This window comes from Platalea leucorodia, assembly GCF_965183815.1.
Source record: "Platalea leucorodia genome assembly, chromosome: 5".
NCBI classification, from domain to species: domain Eukaryota; kingdom Metazoa; phylum Chordata; class Aves; order Pelecaniformes; family Threskiornithidae; genus Platalea; species Platalea leucorodia.
The window spans coordinates 91837496-91850763 of record NC_138827.1 but is presented as its reverse complement, the minus strand read 5'-3'; the positions used below and the strand labels follow the sequence as shown (position 1 = coordinate 91850763).

The 13268-nt window shown below is 40.6% G+C and overlaps 1 protein-coding gene across 1 annotated transcript; it reads right to left on the bottom strand.

Annotated features, from left to right (window-relative positions):
- Positions 1-1131: 1131 nt before the first annotated feature.
- Positions 1132-13107, bottom strand: LOC309590839 (UPF0538 protein C2orf76 homolog). Its single transcript, XM_082312377.1, has 6 exons — positions 13080-13107; positions 11218-11370; positions 9446-9496; positions 5793-5830; positions 5574-5655; positions 1132-2547 (listed from the first exon to the last, which is right to left on the bottom strand). The coding sequence occupies exons 2-6, from the start codon at positions 11348-11350 to the stop codon at positions 2471-2473; spliced, it is 381 nt and encodes a 126-aa protein (XP_082168503.1). The 5' UTR covers positions 11351-11370; positions 13080-13107; the 3' UTR covers positions 1132-2470.
- Between the last annotated feature and the right edge of the window lie 161 nt (positions 13108-13268).

The following is a 13268-nucleotide window of genomic DNA, read 5'->3' as shown; positions in this document are numbered from 1 at the left end:
CCCCACGTAAACGGAGAAGCCAATTACACATTATGGAGAAGCCACCTTTGGCTACCAGTAATTGTAAACTAATGCAGTTCATGACTTCTGCCAGGGTAACAAACCATGGTACCAACTCTGTAGGTGGTTTCCTTCAATAGAAAGAGGATTTCATAATAACATGGGCAAAGACATCTCAGACTTCAGTAATTTATTAGCCAGTGTTTACAGATTTCATTCAGTACTCAACGACCCTGGAATCAAACCTACTTTGATACAAGGCATCCCACCGAAAAACGTTGGAACAGCATCTATCTTAACAAGTTCTCCGTTAGTATCTACGGTTTTGTGGGGTTTATTTGAAAGAACCATTATTAAACGTCCAATGAAAAAAAAACACAGTAGAAAAACACTTCAGGAAGAATCCAGTTTAGAAGTGTGGTCATTGAGAGCATTACAAAAGGCTCTACTGTGCTGCTGCAGAAAGGAGCCAATGAAGTGCCATTGCCAGAGCGAACAGAGCTCACAAAGCAGTAGTTTAACTCTTCCCTTGGAAAGAGAAGCTAATGTGGAGTGCCAGACACATCATCCTTGAATATTTGCATTAAAACTTTTACCATTTTCTCATTGATGCTGTAGAATTGCTCCTTCACTGTGCCACACTCAATGTGGCACTGAACATTTGTAACTGTACTAGCCCAGAAAGGACAATCGTTAAAATTTGGTGACTCTTTCAAACACAAGTGCCTTAGAGAAAATAGATCACAAAAATAATCCAAATCTGTCTGAAAGGGCTGGAGAACAAATTCAAATCCCCAGAACAGGAGGAATCATGTTTGGGGAGCAGGTACCAGCAACAGAAAGGCCACCTGGACAGAAAGAGGAGGTAAGTAGTAAGTTCTCCTCACAAATTCATCAGAGGATGCATAACAGCATCTAAATCCCAAGAGAACACAGGTGACTTCAGTGCCACAGGACTCCTCCTTACAAGAAAAAGATACAACCACCCTTTTAACTGCATATGACAAAGTGGTAAACTACGTTCACAAGAGAATAAAACTCTGTTTGAAGCAAAGCTGTTGGTGAGTAACACCAGCTACTGAAACCAGCTTAAACCAGAGAGTTGTCAGGAAGGATGAAGAAAATGAGGTGGGAACAATGCACAGAGGTTTCTTCGGCCCTACATCTAAAGTAAAGAGAACTTTTATTTTAGATACTTTGGAAATCACACATCTGCTTTCACTATCACATAACAACAACAAAAAAAAAAAAAGCAAAGCTCTAGGAAACAGTAAGCTTACTTCTCTGGAAAGTCTCTAGTGGAAATGGTGTTGTCATCTCTCACCCAGAGCTGAGGGTAGATGACTGGATCTAAAGCAATTGCACATGAGGTCTCATTTGATTTAGCAGAGCCTATGCCCAAAAAGCCTGCTAAAGCAGAGAGCCAGCATCACTTCTATTTCAGTGAAGAGAGGCTTAAAGGCACAGTGTCCCATCTTGGTAACCCCTCAAAGCAGTTTCATAAGCAGTGTCTATCTAAAGGTACTTTATTGGATGCATGATTATTTTTTCTTATTCTTGATTTGGTTAATGTAGTAGGAAAGCCTGGAATTACCAAGAACTAATACATAGCAACAGAGTATTTGGCTCTTGGAAAGCCAGAAAGAATCAATTCCAGTCTTGAAGACATGTGGCTTGCAGACTGGGCCTCTCCTCGCAGTAATGCAATCATTCAGGTTTTATTCTTAAAACCGAAACCATGAGCTTCACTCTGTTTGGAAAAATGCCCGATTCCTACTTATGCACACTGATGTCCTGGCAGAACTCAGGTTGCTACCTCGCACATGAAGGCGTCTCCGTGAAGTAAAGCTAGAAACAGGTGAGCTGGTCCTTGAACACAAAAGCCTCCCAACAGTCATTTGTCCCTTCCAGCATGCTGAAGAGGGCTGGAAGAGAGTATAAAGGAAAGCATTCACCAGTGGGGAGCATGAAACACTTGCCAGTCTGCACCACTTAAACAAAAGAGACCAAACATAAAATGAGAGAAGTAAAGCTATGACTTGAAACAGAGAGATTCTCCTCTCAAGCTCTCTAAAATACCCAGTGATTTGGTCATAAAACGTTTCCATTTTCATTGGAAGTTAGTACTGTGATGGGATCTTACTGTGCATTGTATAATCTCCGTACGCAGCTAATGTCTGCTGTAGGATCACACCAAGAACGCGTGTCACAGGTCAGAGATTGCACTGCCTGCATCGTAAGAGGCAAGCAAAGGAAAAAGAAATGCAAGGAAAAAAAGAGTCTTTTATGTCCCACAGTTTTACTTCTCTCAGTCTTAGCATATTGACAGAAATTAATTTCTATAGGAAGGGAATTGCACTGTTTGCAAAGCAATCCTCTAGGATTTATTGATCTTTAAGAAAAATCTCATTAAGCAGAATAAGGAAAATTTACAACAGGTATGGGAAAACAAAACAATCTCTTGGGATCTTCACCAGGCCGAAACAGGATTAGCTTTGTAGTTTCTGTAATCTTCCTCACAGAAGAATGCTAATTCAGTCTCATTTGCTAGAACGAATAAAAAATTAAATATTTAGCACACCAGTAAATGAACCACCCAACAGCCAGCTATTTACAATCTTAGAAGACAATTGGCAACTTTTTGGTCAAAGACAATTATAAATCACCACATGCTTCTTTCCCCCCCCTCATGTTTTTACAAAAAAAGGTTCCGGTATTAAAGATGTTTAACCTTGTTAAAAAAAAAAAAAAAAACAAAAACAACCAAGAACCTGAATGGAAGTAAATATGTACACAAGACCCCTCAAGATTTGTTTAACACAGCCTTCAGAATTGTTTGTATAAGCATTCAGCAAATTAAGTGATTGCATTTCTAACGCCTTCAAATGCTAGAAAAATAATGAAGCATGATTTTCTCTTTTTTTGTGCATTTTTCTGTTAGGAAAGGGAAAAAGAAACTATTTTTTCCATTAAATTAGCCTGTAGGTACAATAATTTAATACTTAGAGGATCAGTAGAATATTTTACAGATCACTTTACATTCTCCCTCATGACCCATCAAATATGTGTCTGAAGAAGTTAATTTTTTGCCCTGCTGATGATTAATTCATGAGGCTTCAACAATATGCAAAGTGAAAGACACAAATTGGCTTCTCCAGCAATACCTTCAAATACCTCTAATTATTCACAGGGGATATGGCAGAGCTAAAGGACCCACAAAGGTTCAGAGCAGTCACAATTCTTTCAACCCAGTAGGTCAAGGACTTCCTCTTCTAAAACAATAAGTCAGCAACATTACTAATTCAGAACAGAGACAAATCTGATGGAAAGCCTTCACAATTATTAAACATGGAATTCTTTAAGGTGCTGAGCCAGTAAGTTCCACATTCGTTTTTTAAATTAAACCTGAAGTTAATGAAGTCTGCCTGTCTTGTAAAAAAGAAAAAAAAAGAGCAGAAGGGGTTTTAGAATCTCAGCTAGAAAACAAACAAGACTGTTTGCAATGAATACTGAACACTTTATTAACATACACCCTGCTCTTAAAAAAAAAAACAAAAAACAAGCAAGCATTAACTTTGCTGACTAGATAATAGCTGTAATAATAATCACTACCACAGAGGCTTTCCTGAGGATACTTATCTAATGTCCTCATAATTTATAACTCTCTAGCCCAACCCTGTAAAGTGCCAAGGGCAATCAACTGCAGCTCAGAAAAAATGTTCTGCATGTCTCAGAATTTCCCAGATTTTCTAATGGCAATTCTCTGTTTTATTCTAGTAAATCTTGTCCAGACTGGAAAAAACATAATACGTCAATAGGAGGTTTCAAATCTTCTTACTGATTTAAATTAAACTGTACAAAATGAGGACTCGTCGTATACGGTATCATACTTCACTTCCTTCGTTTACTCTTTTCCACTTCTTGTTGAAGAAGGAGGACTTCTTCAAGATTTTACTACAAAGACCCCACTCCTAACTTACCTAATTTTCATATCAAGATATGCTGGAACATATCAAAATTCAAAATGGTGTAATGGCATGCTGCATTTTACGAAGCAAGGGTTTTTCTTTTCTATCACAAATACCCATGAAATACTAATGACTAATTGCTGTTATTCTGAAAAAAATAAAAAGCAGCTGTAAATTGTTTTCTGCCCTGAATAAGCCACCCCTTTCTTTGTACAGAGACACAGAAGAGGCCGGTCTATTCTGATTTCCTTTCACTGTAATATTTACTCTGATGTTTTGACACCTTTTTCAAGATTGCATCCAACTGTTTCACTGCTGTAGCTACAAACCTAGTTTCAAAGATGGATAATTTATACAAATATTTACCAATGCCTTTTTGAAAGAAGGCAGCTCTGGACAATGTTGTCTCTAATTCAACGTTTGGCACTGTCATCAGTCCCTCTCCTGAACTGCATTGCCTCTTATGCCTTATGCATGATAAAAATCATGCTTAAATGAATCTTCTGCTAACTAAATTACAAATCTGTAAGACCTGAATGCCAGTAATCCTCCTTCCTGAGGAACCTTTTTTTTTTTTCTCTCCGGATAAAAAGACCTGGTTTAGTACAAACAGCCAGAGAATAACTATCATTCGTATTATAGGAACACCCGAAGACCCTTATGAAAGGTATACTGAGGCCGGTTGCAGTGCACACCAGAGAAAAACATTAGAGACATCCCAACTCACTTAAAACCAGAAAGTAAATGGCAGGAAACAAAAGAGCCAAGAAACCTATGGGAAAGAAATCCCATTCACTAGCTGAGGAGCAATCAGAGGGCATCAGGAACAGGAGGGAGCTTTCTGTGCGACACCCCTGCACTTAGAGCGCAGGCAGTTATGCGTTTCAGCTAGGCAAATCAGATTCAAATGAGCGAATGTCCATATCAAGGTGGAATGCAACTACATCCCTTAAGTACCCTGCTGCCACAAAGTCATTCAGCCACATTTACGAGAAGCCCAAAGGACATCCAGGGACCATCGATTTTATCATGACAGACATTTCTTTACATTATTACCAAAAGACATGCCCTATATGTAGTCCCCTGTCAAAATGTGAGAAATCAGGTCAAGTTTCAACTCTTTGCTATGTTCAGCACATTCTCTAAATGATAACTGCTTGAGCTTTCCTTAGCAATCTACCTATCAAGCACTGTATGCTGCACATTAAACAAATCTAATCTTATTTCATTATTCCATGCTGGTTCCACTACTTACATTTCTAACCAAAACATCAGTTTAAATGTTACTGATAAGACTAAGCAGACATAGTACTAATAACCTATCTGTCAATCATTTAAAATTACTCTCAGCAGAATTATAAGCATACCCTCTAAAAATCACAATTTGCATTCTGAACATTTGGAGTGCAGATACCTGCTGCCCTCAGTCCAATGATTTGAATGTACATTATCCCCCCTTCTTCCCTGAATAATTATCAAGTAGTGTAAAGAGCATCAGGAATAGCATTTACTTTTCAGCAGGCTATCCAAACATAATCAGCCAGTTATCAGTTTAATGACAACCACAATGAACAGCACCTTCAGTCAATACAAATGTACTCCTACCTACTCCAGCTGCTTTCAGCGTACTGTCTTCTTTCAAAATCAGTTTGTCATCATCTTCCAAACTCACTACAAGTTCACCGGTCTACAAATCAGAGAACCAGAATACAAAGATAAGAATAAGAATTTACTGACTGTCTCTGCCCGAGTCTTGTTTGACGGTGCAGAGATCCGCCTGCATTAAAGCATGTAAAAGGGGAAGAATACAGCTAATAATCATACCTTAGATTTGTGTGCTTGGTGAATAATCTTCATTGTATCTGAAAGAAAATACAATGTTTTCCTAAAATAAGGCTTAATAGGCAGGTAACACCAAAAGCTGTACTTGGGGAAGGAGAGACAAACAACGAGGTGAGGTTCAAAATCTTTTATTAACAACAATTTTGTGTATTCAGTCTAAAAGAGGAGAAAACATCTTAATTTCCCAGTCCTGCAGCCACAGTTTTAAACCAGTCAATCCAACATTAAGGTACCACATCCTATTGGGCTTCTGTCTGCTGCCTGAATTACAATAACTAACTAACGACCATCCCAATTGCCAGTCAAAACACATGAATTTAAATGCAAGTTAGGGTGTTTTAGCCTAACAGGTTTTACACATGCAATTGGGGCAGGACAAACAGCATTTATGCACTGTCAACTACTACAGTTAAGTTGATAGGCAGCAAGTGATTAAGATACAGTAACCTGACCACTTCAGATCATTCCTTGAAATTTTCCTTCTCATGAAGAAAGCACACATGTAGAAATTTTGTTAAGCAAGTCCCTTTTCCATGAACACGTACAGCCTCTCCTCTTTTTAATGCTATACCCTCTTCAGTAATATTTATCTCTGACACATTTGTGCAGTGTAGCACTTTAAGAAATTATGCTGTACAAAAAAAAGAAATATCACTTTCTTCTGGCAATGTGGGCAGGGCTTTGTTAACAGAAATGAAAAACTGGAGAAAATAATGTGGTCACTAAAGCAAGTAGATGAGTGCAAAGATCCAGAGGGAACGGAAGTCAGAAGATGCCCACGCAGCGCTAAAAAAAAAACCAAAAAAAACAAAAAAAACAAACTCCAAAGCCTTTGTGTTTGAACAAATTCAGAATAATATATCAATCCCTTCCCAGCAAAGACACAAAAACCAGTTCTGTTTCCCTGGTCATTTTCTGTTCTAGTTTCATTTTGTGCATTAACTGAACACTATGGGTTGAAATAGTCTGGTAAGAGAAGGATGCCATAAAGTTAAATATAGGCTAAAACGACGACTTTCAAACTACCGAGAGCAAGTATTCAGATGTTCAGAATAACAGAGGTCACGTTCCCATTCAGAAGTTTGCTTCCATACCACTCTGGCCCATTTTGAACGTTTTATTTACAACATTACAGAAGGTGAAAACTACTCTGTTTTGAAAACTACCCCACTGCAGGAGTTACTGAAAAGGCAGCCTTAGCATGCTGTACTAATTGCAGTACTAGAAGCAAGACACATATTAAATTGCAGTTCTCGGATCCATCTTGTGTAGAAGCATTGAAAAAAGACCAAGCAATCCCAGCAAAAATATATTGCAATCATGAAACCTTTCCACCACAGCAAATACAATCCAGCCTCTGCCTGTTCGTTTTAAGCTTCTCCATCCACTTTGTCACATTCCCTTTTCTCTAGTCTTTGCCCAGTCATTCTCTGAACTATTGTCTCAATTTTACTTCTTCACAACTCCACCACTGGCATCCAGCAGTTTACCGTATCTTTATCTGAGCTATTAAATGGCTTCCCTAACTCTGTTTCAGAGACGAAACTACAGTCTCTTCGCATCCTAGCTAAAAAGCCTTATGTCCTCTCAGTTGCCTTTGCTGTATCATCCCAATTTAGTCCCACTCAATCATATTCCCAGATTTTTACCTTTCCTTTTCTGGTAATAGATATCCTGTGACAACAGGTAAGAAATCACTTTTCTAAGTCTGATTCTATGAAGTATCTACCATATTGCTCCACATTCACGGGGAAAAAAAAAATAAATTGAGAAGCAGCTTATGAGACAAGTTGGCACCTAGGCTGCCATCATCGGTGAAAAGATGGCAATGATCAGGTAGGAGAAGAGTGACTGAGAAGAGTTCTAGACAAAGGACAAGAATGATGTGTACAAAGAAATGAAGAGAAAATGAAAGTCCTAAGCTTTGAGATGTGAGTTAGAGCACCAAGCCAAGAGGAAAAATGTGACGGCATTATATATGATGTCGAGAGAACAAAGTGGTGCCGGATTCTGGAGAGAAGGCAGCTGCAATAGGCACAAGGTAAGAGACAGCCAGGTCCAACTGAGATTCCTGGCACTGCCAAACAAAGCAGAACGAAAAATCTGACTCTTACCAGCACTATTCATGCAGAAGTCTCACTGCCCTTTTATCACCAACATACAAGAAAGACAGCAGAGCACACAAGAGATGCCGAAAACATGAACCTGGATCATTCACAGCCTGAGGGGAAGGTGAGGAACTTGGCTTTGATTTTTCTGTGTGAAAATTTCCATGCAGCTAGCACCATCCCACTAAAAGTAGGTGCCCACTTAACTGGTGTAACAGGTTTTAAAGTTCTGCAGTGTTTTTCACCCACATTACGCTTAGTCCTACACAGCACAATCAGTTGCTCAGCCACAACGTATGCCTTGGGAAAAACTACACTGATCCTCTGAGTGATGAAAGAGCTAGCAACAGGGATAGGCAGCACCAGGAATACAACTGATAGCAGCAGTCCTCCATCGGACCCCTTCATCTATCCAAAGCCACAGGTATTAGGGGGAGGAAGGGCACCTCCAAATTCAACTTACAGTTACCTAGATTTTAAGACCTTAAGTAGTATCTTAAAAATAATAGTAATGTTCAAGTCCTTGCCACTGACATACTGTAAATCTTAATCCCTAACTCTTTCTGCTTTAATTTTGCACTTTCACCATCAGCAAGAACACAGAATGAAATACTTTTTTTTTTTTTTTTTTTTTTTTTTTAAACAGGCAAATAGGCTCTATTACCATTCACATGTATTAAACATGTTCCTCATTCAATTCTTTGAATTGCTGTAGAGGAAGGAATTTGTCAACTCCAAGAACATGGGAGACAGAAGATCACTTGCAGCAAAACTCCAAGGGAACTTTCAGAATTGCCAAGCTTAGCAAAAGATATGTTACGGACATCCGAGTTAACAACCTCCAAGAAAGGAAGTACTCTAGTCTATTTTGAAAGTATATTCTGTCCCAAACAGATCAATTGCACATGTTCACACCAATCTTCACAAAAAGCAAATATACACATAGCTTTACATTAGAGGATGAAGTCAGCCTAAATTTCACACCAGGCTCTTTCATTCCATCAGCTTGTATTTAAGAGCTTTCATACCTACTTTGAGCAAAGTTCCCCTGCTTCTCTTATATCGTGTAAATTATTTAAGTCTTAAGCATTTTCCATTTACTGCCTTCAGCTCCGACTACACCATCTTTTCTGACTTCACAATTAGTAAACAGATACTGAAATACATAAGCACAGAGAACTACAATTTCAAAGCATTTGAGATCACAAGCTGCTCACTAGAGTAAAAACAGGCATTCATAAAAGTAATAAAAAATTAATACCAAAACCCATCAGTACCAATTAGCAAATAATGTATGCAGCCTAATTCTACGATTAATACAGAACTTCAAAATAATGGTCAAGTTCTGTGGACGTGATCCCAGTGGCATAACCCCAGCTACAAGAGCTGGATAGAGTTGCAATGTAGGCAGGCACTGCCACCAGCATGAGTATTCTACAGCAGTTGTCTTCTAAATTGTATAGAAACTGGTATAAAATATTATGTCTGCATTTTACAGGAATTAAAACAAGAAAAAACCCCACGTACCATACTTGTAATTTTTGAAAGGAGGAGGAAGTCCTGTCCTTGAAGGCACATCTATTAAAATAAAAGCACCAAGTTAAAACAAAGTTGTCTTTTTTTTTTATTTCCAGTATTTTATTTTCCATTATTTTATGCATGCATCCTGGACATCTTTTACATCAAAATAAATCCACAACACAGGAGACTTGTTTGAGCATCAAGCACTAAGCACAACCTTTGGCTCAGATTCTATAGTTACTCCATATCTGATTAACTTCACTTGAGCATGAAGTCCCTCTGAACAAAACGACCCACGAGGACAGTGAGTCAATGCAATTAGGATGTGATCACGGGATTCTGATCCTTCAGAACTCCGCCAGGAGCAACCTGTTAATGGTTTGCACAGCATCTCTCTCTACCTTATACAAACAGCTGACAAGTGTCATTCATAACTGAATCGTTCAGTAAACACAGTCATGGGAACCAGCCAGAAAAAAGAAGCCAAACTGTAGAAAATTAACTCTTTAGCCACATGCAGGACACAGCCCATAAGCAACTGCAAGAACACTAACACCCTCCCTGGTGCCAGTGTTCCCAGTGACACCCCGGGATTTAACCAGGGCGTTGGAAGGCACAGCCACTTGTGGGGTGCGCAGCAGCAAGGCAATTGAAACCATAATTTCATCAGTAGTTTAACAATTTATCTAAAACTCCCTCTTCGAAACAGATTATAGCAGAGGAAGGAACACGTCTCCTTTTGGACCAGGACAGCACTATCCATCCATCTGTGGAATGAGGTTCCAAAAAGTCTTGTTCAAGACAGTAGCTTTGTCTCAAGTAACAGCGAGCCGCACACATCAAAAGCAAGTTTCTTAGCACTGCTTTTTATTTTATTCTTCATAACAGCAGCTGTACCATATGTTCTGAAAGTGCTTGTAGTTTTCTAAAAGCATCCTAAGATCTTGCCATGCCTATCACTGTCCTGAAAGTTGCTGAAAACACAATACAGCTGTGAGGCCCAGGGCAATATCCTAGGAGTTGCTCAAATGTTATCAACTATAACAGTTTGAGACTTGTTTAAGCTGACTTCATGCAAAAAAATTATGTTATTCTGCACCCTTTGAATGTCTCCATTTAGGTGTGTAGAAATACATCTGCAAGATTAGGGTAACACCCTAACTACTGAGTCGCTGCGTGGGCTGGTCTACATTAATTAACTTTTAGATACACCGTCACTTCAACCAGGCTTCTAAAACATAAAACTCATAGATGAGTAAATCTGCACCACAAAGCTCAAAATGGAGACAGAAACTCAGAAGCAAACATGCACAGTGAGACCTCGCAGTGTCAAAAACAATTTTTCAAGATCCTCTCTTCTCACAAATAGCAAACAGACTTGTGTTCCCACATTCCACATATTGGTATAGTTCCTAAGGATCAAAGGCTCTCTAAATTCTATTAATTTACTCCTGTTAATTTATGAATAGCTGCCAGACAGCACCACTCAAGGAGCCTGAGGCACTGAGCCAAATGCAGCAATGCCCTCGTCTCTTTTTGACTAAACAATGGGGACTTGGGCAGGGGAAGCAGTCTTCGCAAATTTAGGCATGGCACACTGACCATGGAAGCTCTGATTAACTCCAGACCTCTTATCCAAGGGAGGAGAGTACACAGGGGATGTAAATACAAATCTGGCATCTCTGCCAAAGCCACAGAATTCCCATTCATTTGCTCCCCTCCACTTCCTGGTGCATAGACTGGGACTGAAGCGAATGAATACGACAACCGCCCCTTACCCTTCCGCACAAAAGTAATGAACTGCTTTACTGTCTGGTCCAAGTTAACTCCATGATACACCACAGGTCTGAAGTTCCGGTGTTCGAAAGAGCGAACAAGACGGACTGTGATGGTTGAGTTTTCTGCTGACATGAGAATTAATTCTGAATAACCTGGAAAACATTAAAAAGAGGAATTATTGCCTTTCCTCTGTGTATGAGCACAGCTAGAAAACAAGGTGCAGGTGGGCCTCATGCAAAGATTAAAACATTGTGAGAAATTCAATAGCATTATGTTTCTCAGGACTTAACCTCTATTATTTTACAGAAGCAGTAACAGGATGTCAAAACAAACAAACAGGGTTACCTAGGACATTATTGATACTGCACACCAAATAGTCCAGTATTTGTACCTGTGCTGTGTACTACAGCACCAGACCCCCTACTAAACACACAAAAATGTTATGGATAAATGCAAGAATGTCGCCTGGGTTTTAAGTGACTGAAGACTTTACCTGCTGGGTGAGTAACCTTGTGCTCTAGAAGAATGTACCAACGTGAACAAAACCAAAACCTTTTTAATATCCTTATGTTGTAGCGAGCATAATACCCTGAAAAATGCCTAAGCTGTTACACAATGCTCATTTTCACCTCCCCCACGTACACATGCAAATAATTCTCCTGGTATACTACATAATTAAGGGGTTTAATTTAATATATAATAGTAAGTCTTTAGAATAGCTCTACAGGGCTTATACCACTTTAACAGAGAGCAGAACCTACAACAGAATCACCTTATCAACCCAAGCCCCTCTTGAAACAAGCCCACGCGTTATTTCGTTGGGTTCTTTCTCTCCACAGGAAACCAAGCTATTTCCTACGCCAACAACCTTCTCTTTTTGGTGCTGGTATTCCTCAACAACTTTGCTCTCTGGTCACACACGAAACTGCCGTGGCTGCTGCAGCAATGAGCAAAGACTGCAGTCTAAGTGCTGCAACATCAGCCAGGGGCACAGCACAACCTCTGCATCTCCTGTCCCTAAGCAGCCATTTCAGTCCCCACTTCCAGTCCCACAAGGGATTCTCTCACCCATTCATTCCTTTGGGGGGGTGGGTTGGGTGTAGGGGGCTTTTTTTTGCCTTTTTTGTTGTGGGGGGAAATTATTTAAGTGCCCCACCATCATGCAGGTATCCAGGTACCTCCCAGTCTTTGCGATATTGGTCCTAGCTGTATCCTGGCAAAGTAAACCAGCAATATTTTCTTCAAATACTTTCTGCAGAACAGGGACACAGACCCTCCAGATCACAAGGCAATTTTATATCCCCTTGGTTAATAATTCACAGAGCTTTAATTCAATTTTCATTGTAAATAAGCTGTGATACGCAAACACAAGTTGCCAATCAAGAAATGCATACTCCTCTGCACCTGAAAATAACGAGATTTATATTAAACAGCAAAGACGGATATTTTCTTGATGCTATTCCACATGGGCTTGAGATCTGGAGGGGAGGGCACAGCACAGAGTAAAGAAAAGGGGACAGCGTTTCAATTTCTCCTGAGTGGCATGGAAGAACACTGTAGGCATACAGACTTGGGAGCACAATTAGAAATCGCGAATTTTCACATTTACTGCACAGACAGCCAGGGCCGGGAGCAGGTACCACCCAGCTCCTCCTCAGGGACAACATGGGAGGTTCGCCTCAGGGCGCTGCCCGGATCAGAGGGGCTGACGAAGAACACTTCTTGTGAGGACGAACCTCCCCCGGGCCTGCCCGGCTCCCGCCTGCCGGCAGCGGCACCAGGGCCCGCACACCCCCCCAGGCCGAGCGCCCTCCCCTCAGCCCTCACGCCGGCCCCGACCGTTAGCGGCCCTCAGCCTTACTACCGACTCCCCCGCCGACACTTCCGGGTCTCTCTCCTCGCCCCGCCTCACACCACCCCACCAATCACATCCTGCCGGTGCCACCCACCGCGCCGAGGGATTGGCTGCGAGGCGTCCTGTCCCCGCCCCCTCCTCCCTCCTCGGGGCTGGGCGGGGCTCTGGGCGACCACGCCCCCGAGCCCCCACCTC